General features: G+C 33.4%; 2 protein-coding genes across 7 annotated transcripts in view; one reads left to right on the top strand and one right to left on the bottom strand.

Moving 5' to 3' along the window:
- The window catches only part of IFT74 (intraflagellar transport 74), a 93,396-nt gene that overhangs the window by 17,182 nt on the left and 58,935 nt on the right, over nucleotides 1-17,279 (top strand). For all 3 annotated transcript variants that reach the window (XM_070794188.1, XM_019965864.2, XM_070794189.1), the window contains one exon: nucleotides 113-174. In XM_070794188.1, coding sequence (XP_070650289.1) covers nucleotides 113-174 — 62 coding nt within the window. The remainder of the gene's footprint in view (nucleotides 1-112; nucleotides 175-17,279) is intronic.
- LRRC19 (leucine rich repeat containing 19) lies at nucleotides 3,277-16,528 on the bottom strand. 4 transcript variants are annotated; one of them, XM_070794196.1, is made up of 7 exons: nucleotides 16,305-16,410; nucleotides 15,585-15,691; nucleotides 13,221-13,323; nucleotides 9,264-9,353; nucleotides 7,766-8,279; nucleotides 6,003-6,191; nucleotides 3,277-5,497 (listed from the first exon to the last, which is right to left on the bottom strand). In XM_070794196.1, exons 4-7 carry the CDS (start codon nucleotides 9,342-9,344, stop codon nucleotides 5,169-5,171), a joined length of 1,113 nt encoding a protein of 370 aa, XP_070650297.1. In that variant the 5' UTR covers nucleotides 9,345-9,353; nucleotides 13,221-13,323; nucleotides 15,585-15,691; nucleotides 16,305-16,410; the 3' UTR covers nucleotides 3,277-5,168. The 4 variants fall into 4 exon arrangements, with proteins under 4 accessions (XP_070650297.1, XP_070650298.1, XP_019821425.1 ...); XM_070794197.1 differs by lacking the exon at nucleotides 15,585-15,691 and having other exon boundaries at nucleotides 16,305-16,528; XM_019965866.2 differs by lacking the exon at nucleotides 13,221-13,323.

Below are 17,279 nucleotides of genomic sequence, written 5' to 3'. Positions count from 1 at the left end.
GGATTATTTTTATAATCTCTAATTGATTTCATAATCAGAATGAGCTTTAAAGAGATAGTTTGGCTTAATGGTAATTTTTTATCACTAACTTTTCAGTTAACTCTTTTTTCAGCTTAAAGCTCAAAATGATCGAGAAACACAAAGTATGGATATTATATTCACCGAAAGACAAGCGTGAGTACAATCCATTTAGAAATCAAACAGATTTATAAGTGACCTGTATAGGTAGTTTAACTTCTGAACCATTTATTTCTTTATAGTTTTGTTCATTGTTTTTCCCTGTTGCATTTTTAAATTTTAAAATGTTGAATATTTGCAATACAGACTACATTGTTAATGTATCTGTTGTCTTCATTTAGATAAAATTTCTACCTCCCTGAGTTTTAAATCTAAGGTGGATAAGAACATCTCTACCATTTGCAATTTTAACTTGAACTTCTTAACTAATTCAAATTATGAGATTTAAACCCCAGCCTAATGAAATGCACTTTATTATTCCATGGGCTATTTATGTTATTTTATTATTCACTTACTAATTGATAATTAATTGTTATATTAGTAATCTGCTTTATAGATGTAGGTTGTATGTGCATCTTTATGTATATAACCTGGTTAAAGACCAAATACCAGGTAACTTTTGTTTCTAAATCTTTTTTTTTTTTCCAATAATTTTATTTATTTTTGGCTGTCCTGAGTCTTTGTTGCTGTGTGGACATTTGTCCAGTTGCAGCAAATGAGGGGTGCTCCCTAGTTGTGCTTCTCATGTGGTGGCTTCTCTTATTGGGGAACACAGGCTCTATGGCATGCAGGCTTCAGTAGTCGTGGCACTTGGGCTCAGTAATTGTTGCTTTTAGGTTCTAGAGCACAGGCTCAATAGTTGTGGTGCGTGGGCTTATTTGCTGTATGGCATGTGGGATCTTCGCAAATCAGAGATTGAACCCAGGTCTCCTGCATTGGCAGGCAGATTCTTTACTACTGAGCCACCTGGGAAGCTCCCAAGTAGCTTTGACTTTGATGATAAGGTAAATGTGGCAGTGACAGTAATGCCTACAAAGATAGTGGAAGTTATATAGTGACCTTAGTCCATTTGGGCCACTGTAACAAAATATCATAGACTTGGTAACTTATAAACAACAGGAATGTATTGCTCAGGGTTCTGAAGGCTGGGATGTCCAAGATCAAGGCAGCAGTATAGTCCTGTTATGGTGAAGACCCTCTTACTGGTTCATACCTTCTTGTGATATCATCACATGGTAGACAGAGCAAGGAAGCTCTTTGGGATCTCTTATAAGGGGTACTTACTAATCCCGTTCATGAGGACTGTACCCTCATGACCTAATCACCTCTCAACCTTTACACCATTACCTTTGGTTCAACATATGAATCTTGGAGGGATACAAATATCCAGACATTATCAGTAGTTAACATAATTATTCTTTATTGACTTTTTGACTTTAAGTATTGTCTAAAGCAGTGCAAACAGAAGATGAGCTATTTTGTACAAACACTGTACACATTTTGTTCCATAAACTTATTAATTTCCTTGAGAGCAAGGATAATAATTAACCCAAATAACCAAAATTCTATAACATCAAAAATACTGTCATATTACCTCCGCATGTACAGTAAATACTTGATGAAAAATAGGATGTTAAAATATAAGGATGAATTATTTGAAAGGTAAAGGAAGGTCATTTTCTTTTCATTAAAAACAAAGAAATCTCTTTCCCCTGTCTATCATTTGCTGCTCCTATAAAGTGCTATCTTAAATTACAAATATACTGGAAGTCTCTTCCCTTTTACAAAGAAAATCCCTTATTCGTGGTAACCAGACACATACTTGAAAACTTTTTTTGTTGCTCTGGTTTTAGACCAGTTAACAAATATTCATGATTTACTACATATAAAATACTTTCTTAGGTATCTAAAAAATAAGATATAATAAACTATAACCCACTGAGAACCTTATATAGTTTGAACATTTCAGTTCAGTTCAGTCACTCAGTCATGTCCGACTCTTTGCAACCCCATGGACTGCAGCACAGTGGACCTCCCTGTCTATCACCAACTCCTGGAGCTTGCTCAAACTCATGTCCATCAAGTCGGTGATGCCATCCAACCCTCTCATCCTCTGTCGTCTCCTTCTCCTCCTGCCTTTAATCTTTCCCAGCATCAGGGTCTTTTCCAGTGAGTCAGTTCTTCACATCAGGTGGCCAAAGTATTGAAGCTTCAACTCCAAGAAAGCATTAGAACATTTAGTCCTCGTTTATTTTTTCATTTATCCACAAACCTATGTAATGCACCTGTCAGATTTGTAAATGTTATATGTATATGTTTTATAGATATTTTATCCAAAAAGATAACTCACAGATTATAAATTTAATGATGATGTAGGTTTCTATGTCTTTTTGGTTCATTGATTAAGGAAAATGTTCTTAAAATATGGTACTTTGTTCTGAAAATGTTAGCAGTTTCAAAACTTAATATCTATTGTAACTAAGGCTGAGTGAGATAGGGTCTCCTGACCCTTTAAGAGGAATTTTAAATTAAAGACAAATTATTTTTGTAAAGTTTATTTTTATATGTACCAGGAGGATAGATTTATTTCATGTGTTCAATCAGATGGCCAACATTTTAATAATGCAAGAATTTACCTTATGTTATCCTATACATTTAAAGGGAGCAGGAAATGCCATACTTTGAGAAAGCAGGTATAAAAAAACCTATGTTTTCTTTCTCTTCTCTTTTAGTACCACCATTTACTGTGGCATGAGACCATACGTTTTATTATGGAACACCTACTTATAAAGTGGTTATAGTATATAGACTCAATATGTTACTATGGTATCTGGCTTTAATTCAGTTTCACACACCTACTTGAACTGATTTTCTTCCATTTCTAATGTCTATACTTTTCTGGTTTGGTATTAGCCAAAATCAGTTATCCCTTAAAAATATACATAATTATAATTTTAAACCCATTTATTTTTCTTTGTTTAATCAGTTATCTATTGAATACCCAATATTTAATTATGAGTCTTTTGAATATAAGAGATTTGATGTAGTCTTTGATATTTTTCATAGTTATATTTCATTTTTACTATATTTATAAAATATGAACATTTGCCTCTTAAATTAGGAAATGATATTTGGTAAAATGATAGGTTAGTAGAAAAAGATGCCTTATGTTTATATAGTTATCTCACTCTTATAATTGAGATTTAAAATTATAACATTTATATAATTTATGTTATCTATTGGGAAATACTACACATAAAGCATTTGTATCCTTTATTGAAAACATGTTCCTATAAATACAAGCAAATATGCATTACAAATGATTCAGTTATTTTATTTCACAGAGTGTATCATCCTAAACAATTTTTATTTTCCTCAGTACACATTTGAACTGAATTTACTGTCTACATAACCTTAAAAATGACTATTGTTAGAAAATAATGTACATCTACATTATTTTTAGTCTCTTTTTTGTAAGGAACTATCAGTTATACACAGTTTAGAAACTTTACGTTACAGAGAAATTTGAACATACACAAAAATAAAATAACATACTCCTAAGCACCCATCTCCATCAACTTTTATCCAACCCTGCTCCATGTACACCACTGGATGCTGTTCTCTTGTATAATGAAGAAACTCTAAAACACCATATTATTTAATCCGTAAATATATTTGTGTTTTAGAAATTTTTTTCTAATATATATAGATAAATACTGTATACTAAATTTCTCCACATATGAAAAGTAAAAATGATGGATTTTTTTTACAGTTTTTAGTGCCACTATTTACATTAATTTGTTATAATTATAGCCAATTGATGATAAAGAATTAGCAAATAATAATTCACTTTAGACTTTTCTTGTAATAGTTTCAAAGCCAGTGTTCTTTGGACCATTATTGTGCTATGACCTGTTAGTAGCCATGCATCAAAGAAAAGGTTTTGTTGTCAAGAAATTTGGCAAATTCTTAATATTATGCTCTTGAAGAGCAGAAAGCAGTTTAGCTTAGTAAAGTCTTGGGTAGCAAAGTTCTTCCTTACTATAAGTCCTATAGTAAAGAAGCTTGTTTGACTTTGTTTAAACCCTGTATTTTCTCATAATTCTGTAATAGTTTCCACCTGCAATGCGGGAGACGTGGGATCAGTCCCTGGGTTGGGAAGATCCCCCGGAGAAGGAACGGCTACCCAGTCCAGTATTTTGGCCTGGAGAATTCCTTGGACAGCATAGTCCATGGGTTGCAAAGGGTTGGACACAATTGAGCAACTTTCACTTTGACCTTGTATCTTTTAATCCTCCATCCTGTAAATCCTGTAATGTCTCTTTGGAAGTTAATGTTCTAGAAAACAAGTTTGGAAACATGACTGGCTCTGCCTACAGCATCCCAAAGAACTAACCATAGGCTAACTGAAGATTCCTTAGCTCCAGAACAGAATCATTTGAATAAAAATGTCCCCCAAAGGAGCAGAATAGGTATTTTTTAAAACAAGATAGATAATTTCTACTTTGGGAGCTACTATATTATTCAGTTGCGACATTAATTTTGATGACAGTCTTTCTTCATAACTGAAATCGAGAGATTGTGCCTTATGTTATGCCTGTACTTTAAATTGCTGCTAAATTTTCAGAAATTTGTTGTGCCAATTCAGGAAGCATTTAAAAAGATTTAAAAAGCATTTTCCAATTTCATGAATTCATTCTATGGGCATAAAATCAATCTTAGTGTGTTGTCAGTTTAAACTATCTCTGTTTTTCACTTCAACTCATGATAAAATTCCAAAAGTTTTATTTCTTTACTGATTCCAATCAGTAAAACTTTAATAGGTGTTACATCAAATATCTGGCTAATACGAGAATCTTTAATTAAAGAATAATGTAGATTTGTTTCCTACTATTATTTTGGGTCTCATATATACTGCTGAGAATAGTAATGCTAGTATTTTAACTGTTAGGTATCAAGGAGTGGCAGTTACTGTATTTGGACCTACTTGCACAAAGCCAATGAGAAGAGTGTAATTTTATGATATTTATGTGTTGCAATTAATATGATGGTCTACTGGCCATAGTTCAGTATATCATTGATCAAAATTTCCATGCGTAAAATGTGAGTGAGCTGGTAACATTTTTTTAAAAATCAAATATTGAAAGAAATTAATTTTCTTCACGTAATTCGTGAGTATCTATATATTTGTCTTCAATAAACCCATCATCATCTACCACAAATGAATGTAGTTGATCAAATATTACTGTAGTTTCTTCAGAGTTTGTGTCTGGTATCTGTGAAGGAGAACTTGGATTTCCAGTAAAACTATCTTCATAGGTTTCTGCTTCATGCTCTTCCAGACGATGATGATTATAACTAAGCAGAAAATTATACCATACTGGACATTTGATAGCAATTGAAATGAGTAGTGAAGTCATCACTACAGCGACAACAACACCGACAAGAAAAGCCCAGCTTTTTCCATGAGATTCATGTTCTTAAATGGAATAACGAGAAAGAAAGGGTAGGAGAGGAATTTCGTTAAATTGACAAAAATAAAATAATCATAATTACATGTCCTAATAACTCCCCAATATTGGTATTAGAAGTAAATATCCATAATCTATAAGCAAAAGTTACTAAAACTGCAGTAAATAAAGATATTTCATATTGTGGTGCAAGAATACCTTTTTTCAAAATAACTACCTATCTTTGCATTGTTTATCCATTCGCTCAGAAACATTATTGATTTATACCTGTTAAGTATTGTGACTTAACTAGTTAATACCAAGGCTCAGAGAAGTAAAATAATTTGCATAATGGCATTTGACTAATAACTAGCAGAGCCTACTTAAGAAACCCAATATTTTGTTAATCATTTCTTGAGTGGAGGAATTGTTCTTTTACACTGTTTCAAGAAATTTAAAATGCAGAAAAATGAGAACTATCTCAGTTTATTTAGTATGCTATCCTCAGCAATATTAATATTCAAAACAAATTACCTGAATTTCTTGTCAAGTTGTTCAAAGAGTTATTAAATGTTGAATTGCTAATGGACTGAAAAGGAATGTGAAGGTCTTCAGTTATAGATGAAGGAAATTTTGAGTAGCATTCAGCCTTGTAAGGTACTGTTTTGATATTGTAGCACTTCAGGATATCTGGATAGCTACACATGGTGATGCTCTCATTTTCTAGTAAAATAGAAAAAAATAAGATTTATTATGGAAAATAAGATTATTATGGTTAATAAATTATTATGGTTAACAACATCTTATAATTTTTTATCTGGAACTTTTTTGACATATCTATCTGTGATTAAAGGTGTAAGAAAGAAGCTAATTATATTTGTCTAGCAACAAAATGTGGAGAAGGCAATGGCCACCCACTTCAGTACTCTTGCCTGGAAAATCCCATGGACGGAGGAGCCTGGTAGGCTGCAGTCCATGGGGTCCCGAAGAGTCAGACAACTGAGCGACTTCACTTTCACTTTTCACTTTCATTTTTCACTTTCATACATTGTAGAAGGAAATGGCAACCCACTCCAGTGTTCTTGCCTAGAGAATCCCAGGGACGGGGGAGCCTGGTGGGCTGCTGTCTATGGGGTCACACAGAGTTGGACATGACTGAAGTGACTTAGCAGCAGCGGCAGCAGCAGCAACAACAAAATGAAGAAAGATGCCTATTTCTGTTTATTAAGTTATTTTATAAATACAGTTTAAGTTTAGTTCTTGTGTATTGTTCAGTTTGTCTGTGTTAGTAAAGTAAAGATGTTATGATTTAGATTGTGGTAAACATCTGGACCATGGTATATAGTTTAGAAATTAGGGTACCTACTTCCACCTACTCTCTGACAGGATATCCTTAGAAAAGAAGTACTTTTAAAAATGACAATAGTTAGGACATGGAAACAACCTAGATGTCCATTGGCAGATGAATGGATAAAGAAATTGTGAGATATATATCTCTATAGATATATAGATATATAGATATATATAATGGAATATTACTCAGCCATAAAAAGGAATGCATTTGAGTCAGTTCTAGTGAGGTGGATGAACCTAGAGCTTATACAGAGTGAAGTAAGTCAGAAAGAGGAAAATAAATTTCACATATTAACGCATATATACAGAATGTAGAAAAATGGTATTTTCAGGGTAGGAATAGAGACGTAGACATAGAGAACAGACTTTAGACATAGCAGGGGAAGGAGAGTGTGGGACAAATCGAGAGAGTGGCACTGACATATATTCACCACCATGTGTAAAATAGATAGCCAGTGGGAAGCTGCTGTATGGGCACAGGGAGCTCAACCTGGTGCTCTGTGACAACCTAGAGGGGTGGGATGGAATGGGGGTAGGGGGAGGTTGAGGAGGGAGGGGACGTATGTGTATTTGTGGATGATTCACCCTGTTGTATGGCAGAAGCCAACACAATATTGTAAAGCAATTATCCTCCAATTAAAAATAAATTTTTAAAAAACAGTAAAAGAAAATTAGTCTTATGTGTTGGAAGTGCAAACAGTATACAGAGTGAGAGTTTCATCTTACATATGTGGAACATTCAAGCTTCTTTTCTTATTTCTTTTTTTCTCGAGAGGCAGAGGGAGAGCTTGTATTCAGCAACTGCTTTTCAGTGTTTTCTCCTGTTTCCATTAAACAGGAATAGTTTCCTCTGCTTTAAGACATGAAATGAGAAACACTTCTAGGGTGGCACAAGCCAAAATCAATCATTTTGGTTTTGACTAATTTAAATTATAAATGCTTACCTAGTGTCACATTCGATGTCTTCAACCAGTTTTGCAAATTCAGTAGACTACAGGAACAGTTCCATGGATTTCCATACAAAATTATGAATTCCAGATGAAACAGTTGTGGTACATCAAAATAGCTTATCAAATTGCCGTGCAAATTCAATAGTATCAGGTTTTTAAGAGGCAAAAATGTTTTAGGATTCAGTTGAACTATTTTGTTTTGGCAGAGATATAGCTTTTTCAGTTTATGTAATCCTGTAAAGGCACTCTGTTGAATTGTGTGGATGGAATTTCTACAGATATTTAAAATTTCTAGATTGGACAGATTACTGAAACTATTATTAAATAGGTTAGTGACTTTGTTCTCAACCAAATAGAGCTCACTGAGTAAAAAATATGTCTGTAGAACTCTTGTGTCTGTAATATTTAGAGTAATTTGATTATAACTGAGGTCAAGTATAGTAACATTTTTACTGATATTTGCTGGAATCAAAGAATAATTCTTTGCAGTAGAATTACATTTGACTTCCTAAAAAAGAGAAAATTTGAAATGCATTAATAAGGAAAAATATTGACAAAATTTCCCAAATTTTCATATCTAGGCATTTAGACATAGGAAGGAAATTCTTTTAGGAAAAAAGTTTACTATCTAATCCTTTGATGTTAAAATATGTAAAAAGGTAAAGCAAATACTCCTTTTGAAAATTGGGATGGAGTGTTGAAGATTAAGGAAATTTTGAAGTCATACAGGTATCTTCCAACAGTTAGTAAATAATTATTATTGAAAGAATATTGATATATCACCATTTATATATGTGGAAATAAATGGTAAATAATTCTGTTAATTTATTTAGTATTTTAGTATGCAAGATGGATGTTTATAATGAGAAAATAATGTAAAAATATGTAATTTTAAAAAATCAGAGCTACCAACATTATATCTAAGATTATTAAATAATTAAAAAACAACATTTGGTATCTAACTCTATAGGGTTAACAGCTCAAACTTTGGTGTTTTAAAGGAAAATATCTTGTAATAGAAATTGAGCCATGTGTTAAAGTCAGCCGACAAGAAGTGTGTCGCCTATGTGGATATAGATCCAAAGAAATCGTTCTTGTTTCAACTGTTTTTGCAGTTGAAATGTCCCCTAATAGTAATAATAATAATCATAATCATAATGTAACAACAATAATTTCCCTCATAAATGTGTTTTTTACAAAAGTTTTCTACATTTTAAAGTGTTTTTATGTCTTAACTAATCTCTGATCTTATAGTGAAATTTTATGTATTTCTTGCTTTTAAAGAACTTAGTTTTTTATAAAAAGAAGACTGCTTTTGTCCACTTACAATCTGGCTCAGAGATCACATGTTTTGAATATGCCCTACTAACTAAAGAGTTCGTTTTGATAGTTTGATTTTTTTTGGTTATATTGCCTTCAATATTTTACTGTTTAAATTTACCCAAAATATACCTTTGAAAATATTTTCACTGCTTTAATTGTAAAAACTTACTGTTTTAGAAGTCTGGCTTTTGTCTGATAATAATAGCATGGAGAGCAGCCAAAACAAGATTGTGATGCTCATGGTTTTCATACTGCTAACCTGATAGAAAAGAGAGTGTTTACATCTTGTTAGGAGACTAGAACATTAGTCTTTTGAGGACATTTTGATTTCCTTTTTACTCCTTTTAAGTCTTTTTTTCTTAAAATATGTAAAATAGGAAACAAGGAAAGATCCCTTCACCCTCCCTGCACTCTGATCTTAGAAACTGAAATGCTCCTGGGGAGAATGAAAGACAGTAATTTTCAGGATATCTTTTTAGTTCCTAGATCTATTGAAAGGAACTTTAAAACAATTGAGGTGGTTGTGCATTTTAAAATTTTTATATATATATGCACAAAAGAAAGTCTAGAAGGATATATATACTTATGTATGTATATATTAATACATCTTTAAATATATACTCATATTGCTACTTCTTCACTTTTCGACTTTAGGCATTATCTATTGATATTATCCTTTGACTTAACATTTTGGAAGATGAGAGTCCTCAGCTTGCTTTCCAATAGCTCACTACCTTCATCTTCAGTGCATCAAATATATATCTACTGTCTCTTCACTTTCCTTATCTTCAATGCATCAAATATATATCCAGTGTCTCTTCACTGTCCAAACATAGTCAATTGTCATTTTGGTTGGACGATGGAAGCGACTTAGCAGCAGCAGCAGCAGTTTATATAACTCAGTTTATACTTCAAGAATGTATAAAACTGTCAAAGACTGAGCCCTGTTAACAGGATTATTATTCTGTTCCTGCATACTTTTTTATCTAGTTACTTGTGTTTGTTTTCTTTTCCTGTGCTTAGGGTTTTTTCACCCTTTAATTTATACACAAACACTCTTAGCAAATCTCTCAATAGTTTACGTATATTAGATATTTTAATCTATTTCATTTGCTTGAAAAAGTCTCTCCTAGATCCTGCTGCCATGCTCTGATATGGATAAGCTGATCATTAGGCTCTCTATGGAATTATTGACCTCCACTCTCCTTCCATCCTCATTGTAGAGATTCTCTTTTGCCCTTGTTACTGGATTCCTGTTTTCTAGAATGCCTTGTTTTGGATTACTGCCTTTTTCCCATGGAGTTTCCTTCCTGAAAAGGTCCTTAAGAGGAAATACTTTTTAGACCTTGAAAGATATTTTGGCTAGAAATTTTAAGTAGGATTTCTTAGAATTCTAAGTAGGAAATGATTTTCCCTCAAGTGGTTGATGGCATTGCCCCGTTGTCTTCGGATTTCTAGTACAGTCATCCCTTGGTATCTGCAGGGGATTGGTTTCTAGAAGCCCCTGCAGATACCAAATCTGTAGATGTTCGAGTTCCTTATATAAAATGGTGTAATGTAATGAATATACATTACAAAGGGCCTGATTTTGTATTCACAGGTTTTACTTCTGTGGATTCAACCAACCATGACTGTCTTACTGTTAAGAAATGAGATGCTATGCCATTCTAATTCTTTATCCTTTTACGTAACTTGCCAGTTCTTAACCCCAAAGCTTTTTTTCTGAAGTATGTTGCTGAACAATATTATAGAAGTTAGAGGTATATTGTATAGTGATTCAGAATTTTTAAAGACTATACTGCACTGATAGTTATTATTAAAATATTGGCTGTATTCTCTGTGCTGTACAATATAGCGTTAATGTGGCTATTCTGAAATTTCATGATCCTTTGTGAGAGTCTATTTTGTGAAAGTCTATGTAATAGGTACTTGGTGGGTGGTTTCAATCGGAAAACAGTGGGAATCTTTCTGAATTATTTCATTGATGATATTGATAATTTTACCTCCCTTTCTAGAACTCCTTTAATTCTAAAAGGAATTGGATCTCCTTGTATGATTTTCTAATCTTTTATGTGTACTTGTCTGCATTTCATCTCTGTGTGTTTTTGCTCTGCTTTCTGAAACTTTATCTTCAAACTCTTCTATTAAAGTTTACTTTTTCCTGTTATCTTCTTAATTCTCAGAGCTATTTTTAATTCTCTGAAAATTTCTTTTGTAGTATTCTGGCATATGAATATATTTTCTTATTTCTTCTTGTTGTATCCCTTGTTTGTTTGTTTTTTTTTCCCTTGAAAAGCCTTTGTGTCTTCAGGTCACGTTTTCCAGTTTCTTTTAATAAGTATCCTTTATATTAGAGGATTTCTTTTAAACTTCCCATATCTGTTAATATTTGGTTTCAGTTCAGTTCAGTAACTCAGTCGTGTCTGACTCTTTGTGACCCATGAATTGCAGCATGCCAGGCCTCCCTGTCCATCACCAACTCCCAGAGTTCACACAGACTCATGTCCATCAAGTCAGTGATGCCATCCAGCCATCTCATCCTCTGTCATCCCCTTTTCCTCCTGCCCCTGATCCCTCCCAGCATCAGTCTTTTCCAATGAGTCAACTCTTCTCATGAGGTGGCCAAAGTATTGGAGTTTCAGCTTTAGCATCAGTCCTTTCAAAGAACACCCAGGACTGATCTCCTTTAGGATGGACTGGCTGGATCTCCTTGCAGTCCAAGGGACTCTCAAGAGTCTTCTCCAACACCACAATTCAAAAGCATCAATTCTTCGGCACTCAGCTTTCTTCACAGTCCAACTTTCACATCCATACACGACCACTGGAAAAACCATAGCCTTGACTAGACGGACCTTTGTTAGCAAAGTAATGTCTCTGCTTTTGAATATGCTATCTAGGTTGGTCATAACTTTCCTTCCAAGGAGTAAGCGTCTTTTAATTTCATGGCTGCAGTCACCATCTGCAGTGATTTTGGAGCCCAGAAAAATAAAGGCTGACACTGTTTCCCCATCTATTTCCCATGAAGTGGTGGGACCAGATGCCATGATCTTCGTTTTCTGAATGTTGAGCTTTAAGCCAACTTTTCCACTTTCCTCTTTCACTTTCATCAAGAAGCTTTTTAGTTCCTCTTCACTTTCTGCCATAAGGGTGATGTCATCTTCATATCTGAGGTTATTGATATTTCTCCTGGCAATCTTGATTCCAGCCTGTGTTTCTTCCAGCCCAGCGTTTCTCATGATGTACTCTGCATATAACTTCAATAAGCAGGTGACAATATACAGCCTTGATGTACTCCTTTTCCTATTTGGAACCAGTCTGTTGTTCCATGTCCAGTTCTAACTGTTGCTTCCTGACCTGCATATAGGTTTCTCAAGAGGCAGGTCAGGTAGTCTGGTATTCCCATCTCTTTCAGAATTTTCCACAATTTATTGTGATCCACACAGTCAAAGGCTTTGGCATAGTCAATAAAGCAGAAATAGAGGTTTCTGTGGAACTCTCTTGCTTTTTCTATGATCCAGTGGATGTTGGCAATTTGATCTCTGGTTCCTCTGCCTAATACTTGGTTTAGGACTTACATATATGAATGGAAAATGAAAAAACTGATTGGAAACTGCATTTGTGTGGTTCTTTTTTTTTTTTTTTTTTAATATTTTCTTGATGTGTGGACCATTTTAAAAGTCTTATTGGATTTGTTACAGTATTGCTCCTGTTTTATGTTTTGGTTCTTTGGCCCCCTGACCAGGGATTGAACACTGTGCCTGCCCCCTGGAGAATTCCCAGCTCTTACACAACTTTAGACTTTACTATACAGTGACCTTAATAGGCTTTTTCTTGGGGAATCCCTAACGTCATTATCTTTAGATTGTTCCTTTTGGGCTGCTTAGATTCTTCAAAATGACTTTTCTGATCTACTGCCTGAAAAGGTGACACAAAGTGGCCAGCATTCTGAGAGGTGACTGGTGAAAAAGTTGGGTTTAGCTCAGTAATTAGTATTTAATGTTATTTTCCCCGCTTTTGACATAACATCCCTGCAGTCACTTGTGCCCAGATTCCATTAGTTTTATTCTCCCCAGAGTAAAAAAAAAAAACACCTCATTTTTCTGCTTAGGTAGGAGGGGAACTTTACCTGACTGGGCAGTGTCTGGGAGAAAGACTTTGAGCTGTTTCAGCCTCTCCTTTTCTACTTCCAGAATACCTGGTGCTGCCAATCTCTGAGCCGTCTAGGGGTTCTGCAGTATAAAACAAGTAGCTTCTCAGCTTTCCCCACTGCTGGCTTCAGAAAATTTTGGTTTCCTAGTCAGTTTCCACTTAACTTTTAGCTTTCTAGTTTCTAGATTTTATTTCTGTTTCCTCTTCTATTCATTTTGTCATTATAAGTTTCTGTACTTCATATTACCTTTTATTTTCATTTTATTAGGTTTTTGAACAGGAGTTAATGTTAGTGGGTACATTCAACATGCCCTAACTAGAAATTGTCGTTTATTTCAGTAATTCTTCTCACTAAATACTTTCCATTTAGTCATTTTATTCATGACCTTAATGTTTCTTATTTTTATCTGTTTTCTTAAAATCAGTGTTAGAAGCTGCTGCATAAAGCAACTATATGCCAATAAAAATTAATTTTAAAATTATCTATTAGTTAATTTGAAAAAGAAACTGCTGCAAATGAGCTGTTTGAAAGGATATGAATATGTTATGTTATTATCATCCTTAGTGATTTTTAAAAATTTAGTCTTTTGAACCTTCTTATAGCACTTACTATAATTAGTTGCTTATGATTTTTTAGGGCAGTTTATTCCTTCAGAACAGGGAGTAAGAAACTACTCAGTTAACAAGATTCATTTCAAGTTACTAAAGTGTGTTGCCGTGTTAGCAATGAGGAATTTATTGTTATGTCAATACTGGTCTATTCTAATTAACTTCCTCATTGCCTTCAATTTGATGATCTGTTTATGTTTATTCCCTTTCCAATTTCTTTCTTTCCACGGCTAAGTTAAAATTGTAAGGGAAAGCCACTGTTCTCCTAGATTTTGCAATTTGAATGTAGATCATAATAGCATCCCTTTTAGAACCAGAAATGATTTCAAGCTATCACTTATGCCAGACCACTGCCCACAAAAGGGGATTCCTGAATCATGTATAAAAGGTTAAGTACCCATGTTTAGCGATCTCTTGGAGTAAGTGTGCAACCTCCAATGGTTGTTTTGGTATTTCTCAATGGTGTAGTGAAATTCTTAGTGATGTTTTTGTAGGATGCCCATGTGAGTAATATAGAGGTAAGGGAGAAGTTCCGGGTTTTTTTTTTTTTAAGAGATAAATAGGATAATGATGAATAAAGGAAGCAGATAATCTATAAAGAAAAGGGTTGACATGAAATAGAAGCAGCTAGAAGAGGTAATGGAGGTCAGGTAGGATTGTGAGACTGTGGAAATGGAGACTGAGGATTGTCATGTATTTATTATGTTTATCAGCTACTTTATACTATCATGCTAAAGTGGATAAAATCATAAGGGTTAGAAAAGGAATCTTTTACCATGTTTCATCTCACCTCTTTCCGAGCCAAACCTAGACATTTTGATTAGACTGTAAGGTGCTAATTAAAATCACCAAGTGAACCATTTCCCATTTACTCTTAATTTGCAAGCACCACTATAATGATGCATATTATTAAGTGTGTCAGATTAACTTGGCTCTGAATTTTAATTTATTTGACACTGAACTCCATTTACGTAAGTTCTCCTTTCCAGGGGGTTATTCACATAGCAAGGTGATATTTTGCAAAGTTGTGAGCACTGGTTAAACATCATGAGTCCTGTATTCAATTACCCATATCTTGTCTGTTTACAAGCTTAAGCAATTCTTTATGTAATAAAAAATCCCATAAAACACACACACACAAAAAAAAGAAGGAATCTTTTTAAATTTATATTTGATAAATTTTAGAGTTAGAAAAGACATATACTCAGAGCTTAAGGTAGATTTTGTTCAAGAAAACAGTCAACAAATCTAAAGGATTAGTAGGTCTAAAGCTATGAAATGCATTGATTGAGCCACACGGGCCATGGGGCTTTTCTTTTATTTGTACATCTTTTGAGAGGGAAAAGACTGATAAAGGGAGTTGGTGTTGACTGTCACAACACTACACAGACAAATCCTTAGACAGAAACATTTGCCAACAAATCCTTAAACAGACACAGTGGCTATCTTGAAGAAATCAAATTGATGAAATAAATAGCTGATAGCAGAAATTATTCTTGAGTCAGTTTACCCTGTTTAAAAAGTTGATTTAAAAGGAAACAGTTATTATTGCCTTTTTCTCCCTTTAGATTTTTTTCTCAATTTGAAATTTATTTTGAAATGATATTTTGGTTTGAGTTAAGTGATTAAAAAATAGAGAACAAATGGAATATCAGGTTTTTAAAAAATTGTTTTACAAGATTAAATATTCTTTTATATAGCCTATTCCCTAATTATAGGAAAAGAGACTTACACAAAAGGAAATGGTAGATATTAAGAAAGAAACAATGTTCTTCTTAGCACAGTTTCAGGTGTGAATTTCTGAGTTTTTGGTCATGTACTTTATATGGCTGTTATATACTGTGAAATAAAAAGATACCACTGTTATTTTGGCTTGGTTAAATAAAGTGTGTATACTGTAATACAGTTTTTCCATTAAATATTTTAGATATTTATACCAGAGTTCAATGTATTTATAGTTAGGTATTAAGAACTTTTCTCTTATAATTTCATAGAACTAACTTTCTTTTTATTTTTTTCAAATTTAAAAAGTTTTATAATGGAAAATTTCAAGGAAAAAACCTCTCAGGAAAAGAATCATCACCCAGTTTTAACAATTATCACCTATAATCCAGTCTTTTTTCATGTTACAAATTTGTTTTTAGGTTAATGTCACTTCCGATTGCTCTGTGATTAATATATTTCAAAATTAAAAGATCTTATAAGCTTGATTGGCTAAATGAAATCTTCCTCCCCCCAAATTACTTTGCTTTACGTTATTACTCTATTTGGAAAAGGTGTTTTGGCCATGTCCAGGTTTGTGTTTCTAAGATAGCTGTCATGAAAACACAATTATATTTTCTGCTCTTTCATCACTTATTAAAGACAAAGATTTATATATAGACTTAAGTGTAAATATGATTTTAAAAAATTCAACAACAATCACCAAACCTATAAATATATAGGATCTTACCTTTCCTTTTTTCTTTTGTCTCTGAGACTGGTGTGTAAGGAATCTGCTGTCTTTCTTCTACACCATTAAAAAAAAAAGTTATGTCATGTGATTTGTTTCACTTTGTCTTAACCTTTGTACTCACTGAACAGGTGAAAAAAAAAACAAACTAGACTTCCTTAGCAAAAGATTGACTCGAAGAATAATTTCTTAAAGTCATCTTTGACTTTTTTAGTATAACAAGTAAGGTGGCTTTAGCTTAATCTTTGTGTTTCTTAATTTCTCTTAAGAAATTTAAATATTAACAAATTTACCTTGTCCGTTAAAGTATGTAATATTAAAAATGCATAATTTGAAAGATGCATTGCTAAAGTGATTTAAATGTTAGTCCTAAAGGTATTTTATATTTTGAAAGACTCAAGTTGAAAAGATCCCACTAAGTTTTGTATTCCGGTGAGTTTCACCTTTGTTGTTTACTCATTTTATAACACCATCATTGGTGGTTTTACTGCCAAGTTATAACAGGAGCAGACTGCTCAAAGCATCAGAAGACCCGCCCCTTGGCCATCGTGTTGTGGCCCTCAAAGAATCAGTTACCTTCCTTGTGCTTCCTTGTGTAACTTCTGTGTAAAATGGAATACTTTTCCATTTTACATCTAATTGTAGTAGATAGATCAGGTAAAAACATAGTTAAAATTCATTGTTGGTAATAAATAATCATGGGGTTCAGAATGAGTTAGTTCTAACAGATTTAACTCAGTATCCCTAATCTGTGAAACAAAGAGATTGAAGTAGATGTTGTTTTATGTTTGAAATATCTATGAGTGCATATACCCATGTAAATTGTAGCAGCAGCAGACACATTTATTATGCTATAGTAATTGAGGTTCAAAGTGAAGACTTTACTTCTGTTTAACAACGAGACAAAAATAAATAGAAATTCCTTGGTGGGTTTAATTTTCTTCATCTGTTACTGTTTGGGGAACTTCATTTAAT

This window comes from Bos indicus, chromosome 8 (assembly GCF_029378745.1).
Source record: "Bos indicus isolate NIAB-ARS_2022 breed Sahiwal x Tharparkar chromosome 8, NIAB-ARS_B.indTharparkar_mat_pri_1.0, whole genome shotgun sequence".
In the NCBI taxonomy this organism is placed as follows: Eukaryota; Metazoa; Chordata; class Mammalia; order Artiodactyla; family Bovidae; genus Bos; species Bos indicus.
Note: the sequence above shows the minus strand (reverse complement) of the source record. Positions and strands in the feature narration are given on the sequence as shown.

Bases quoted from the DNA above. Each gene is read 5' to 3' on its own strand.
- LRRC19 (XM_070794197.1), bottom strand. From the start codon at position 9,344: ATGAAAACCATGAGCATCACAATCTTGTTTTGGCTGCTCTCCATGCTA. The intron at 6,192-7,765 runs GTAAGCATTTAT...CTATTTTACTAG, and splicing joins GACATCGAATGTGACACTAG to AAAATGAGAGCATCACCATG. The intron at 5,498-6,002 runs GTAATTTGTTTT...ATTCCATTTAAG, and splicing joins CAACTTGACAAGAAATTCAG to AACATGAATCTCATGGAAAA.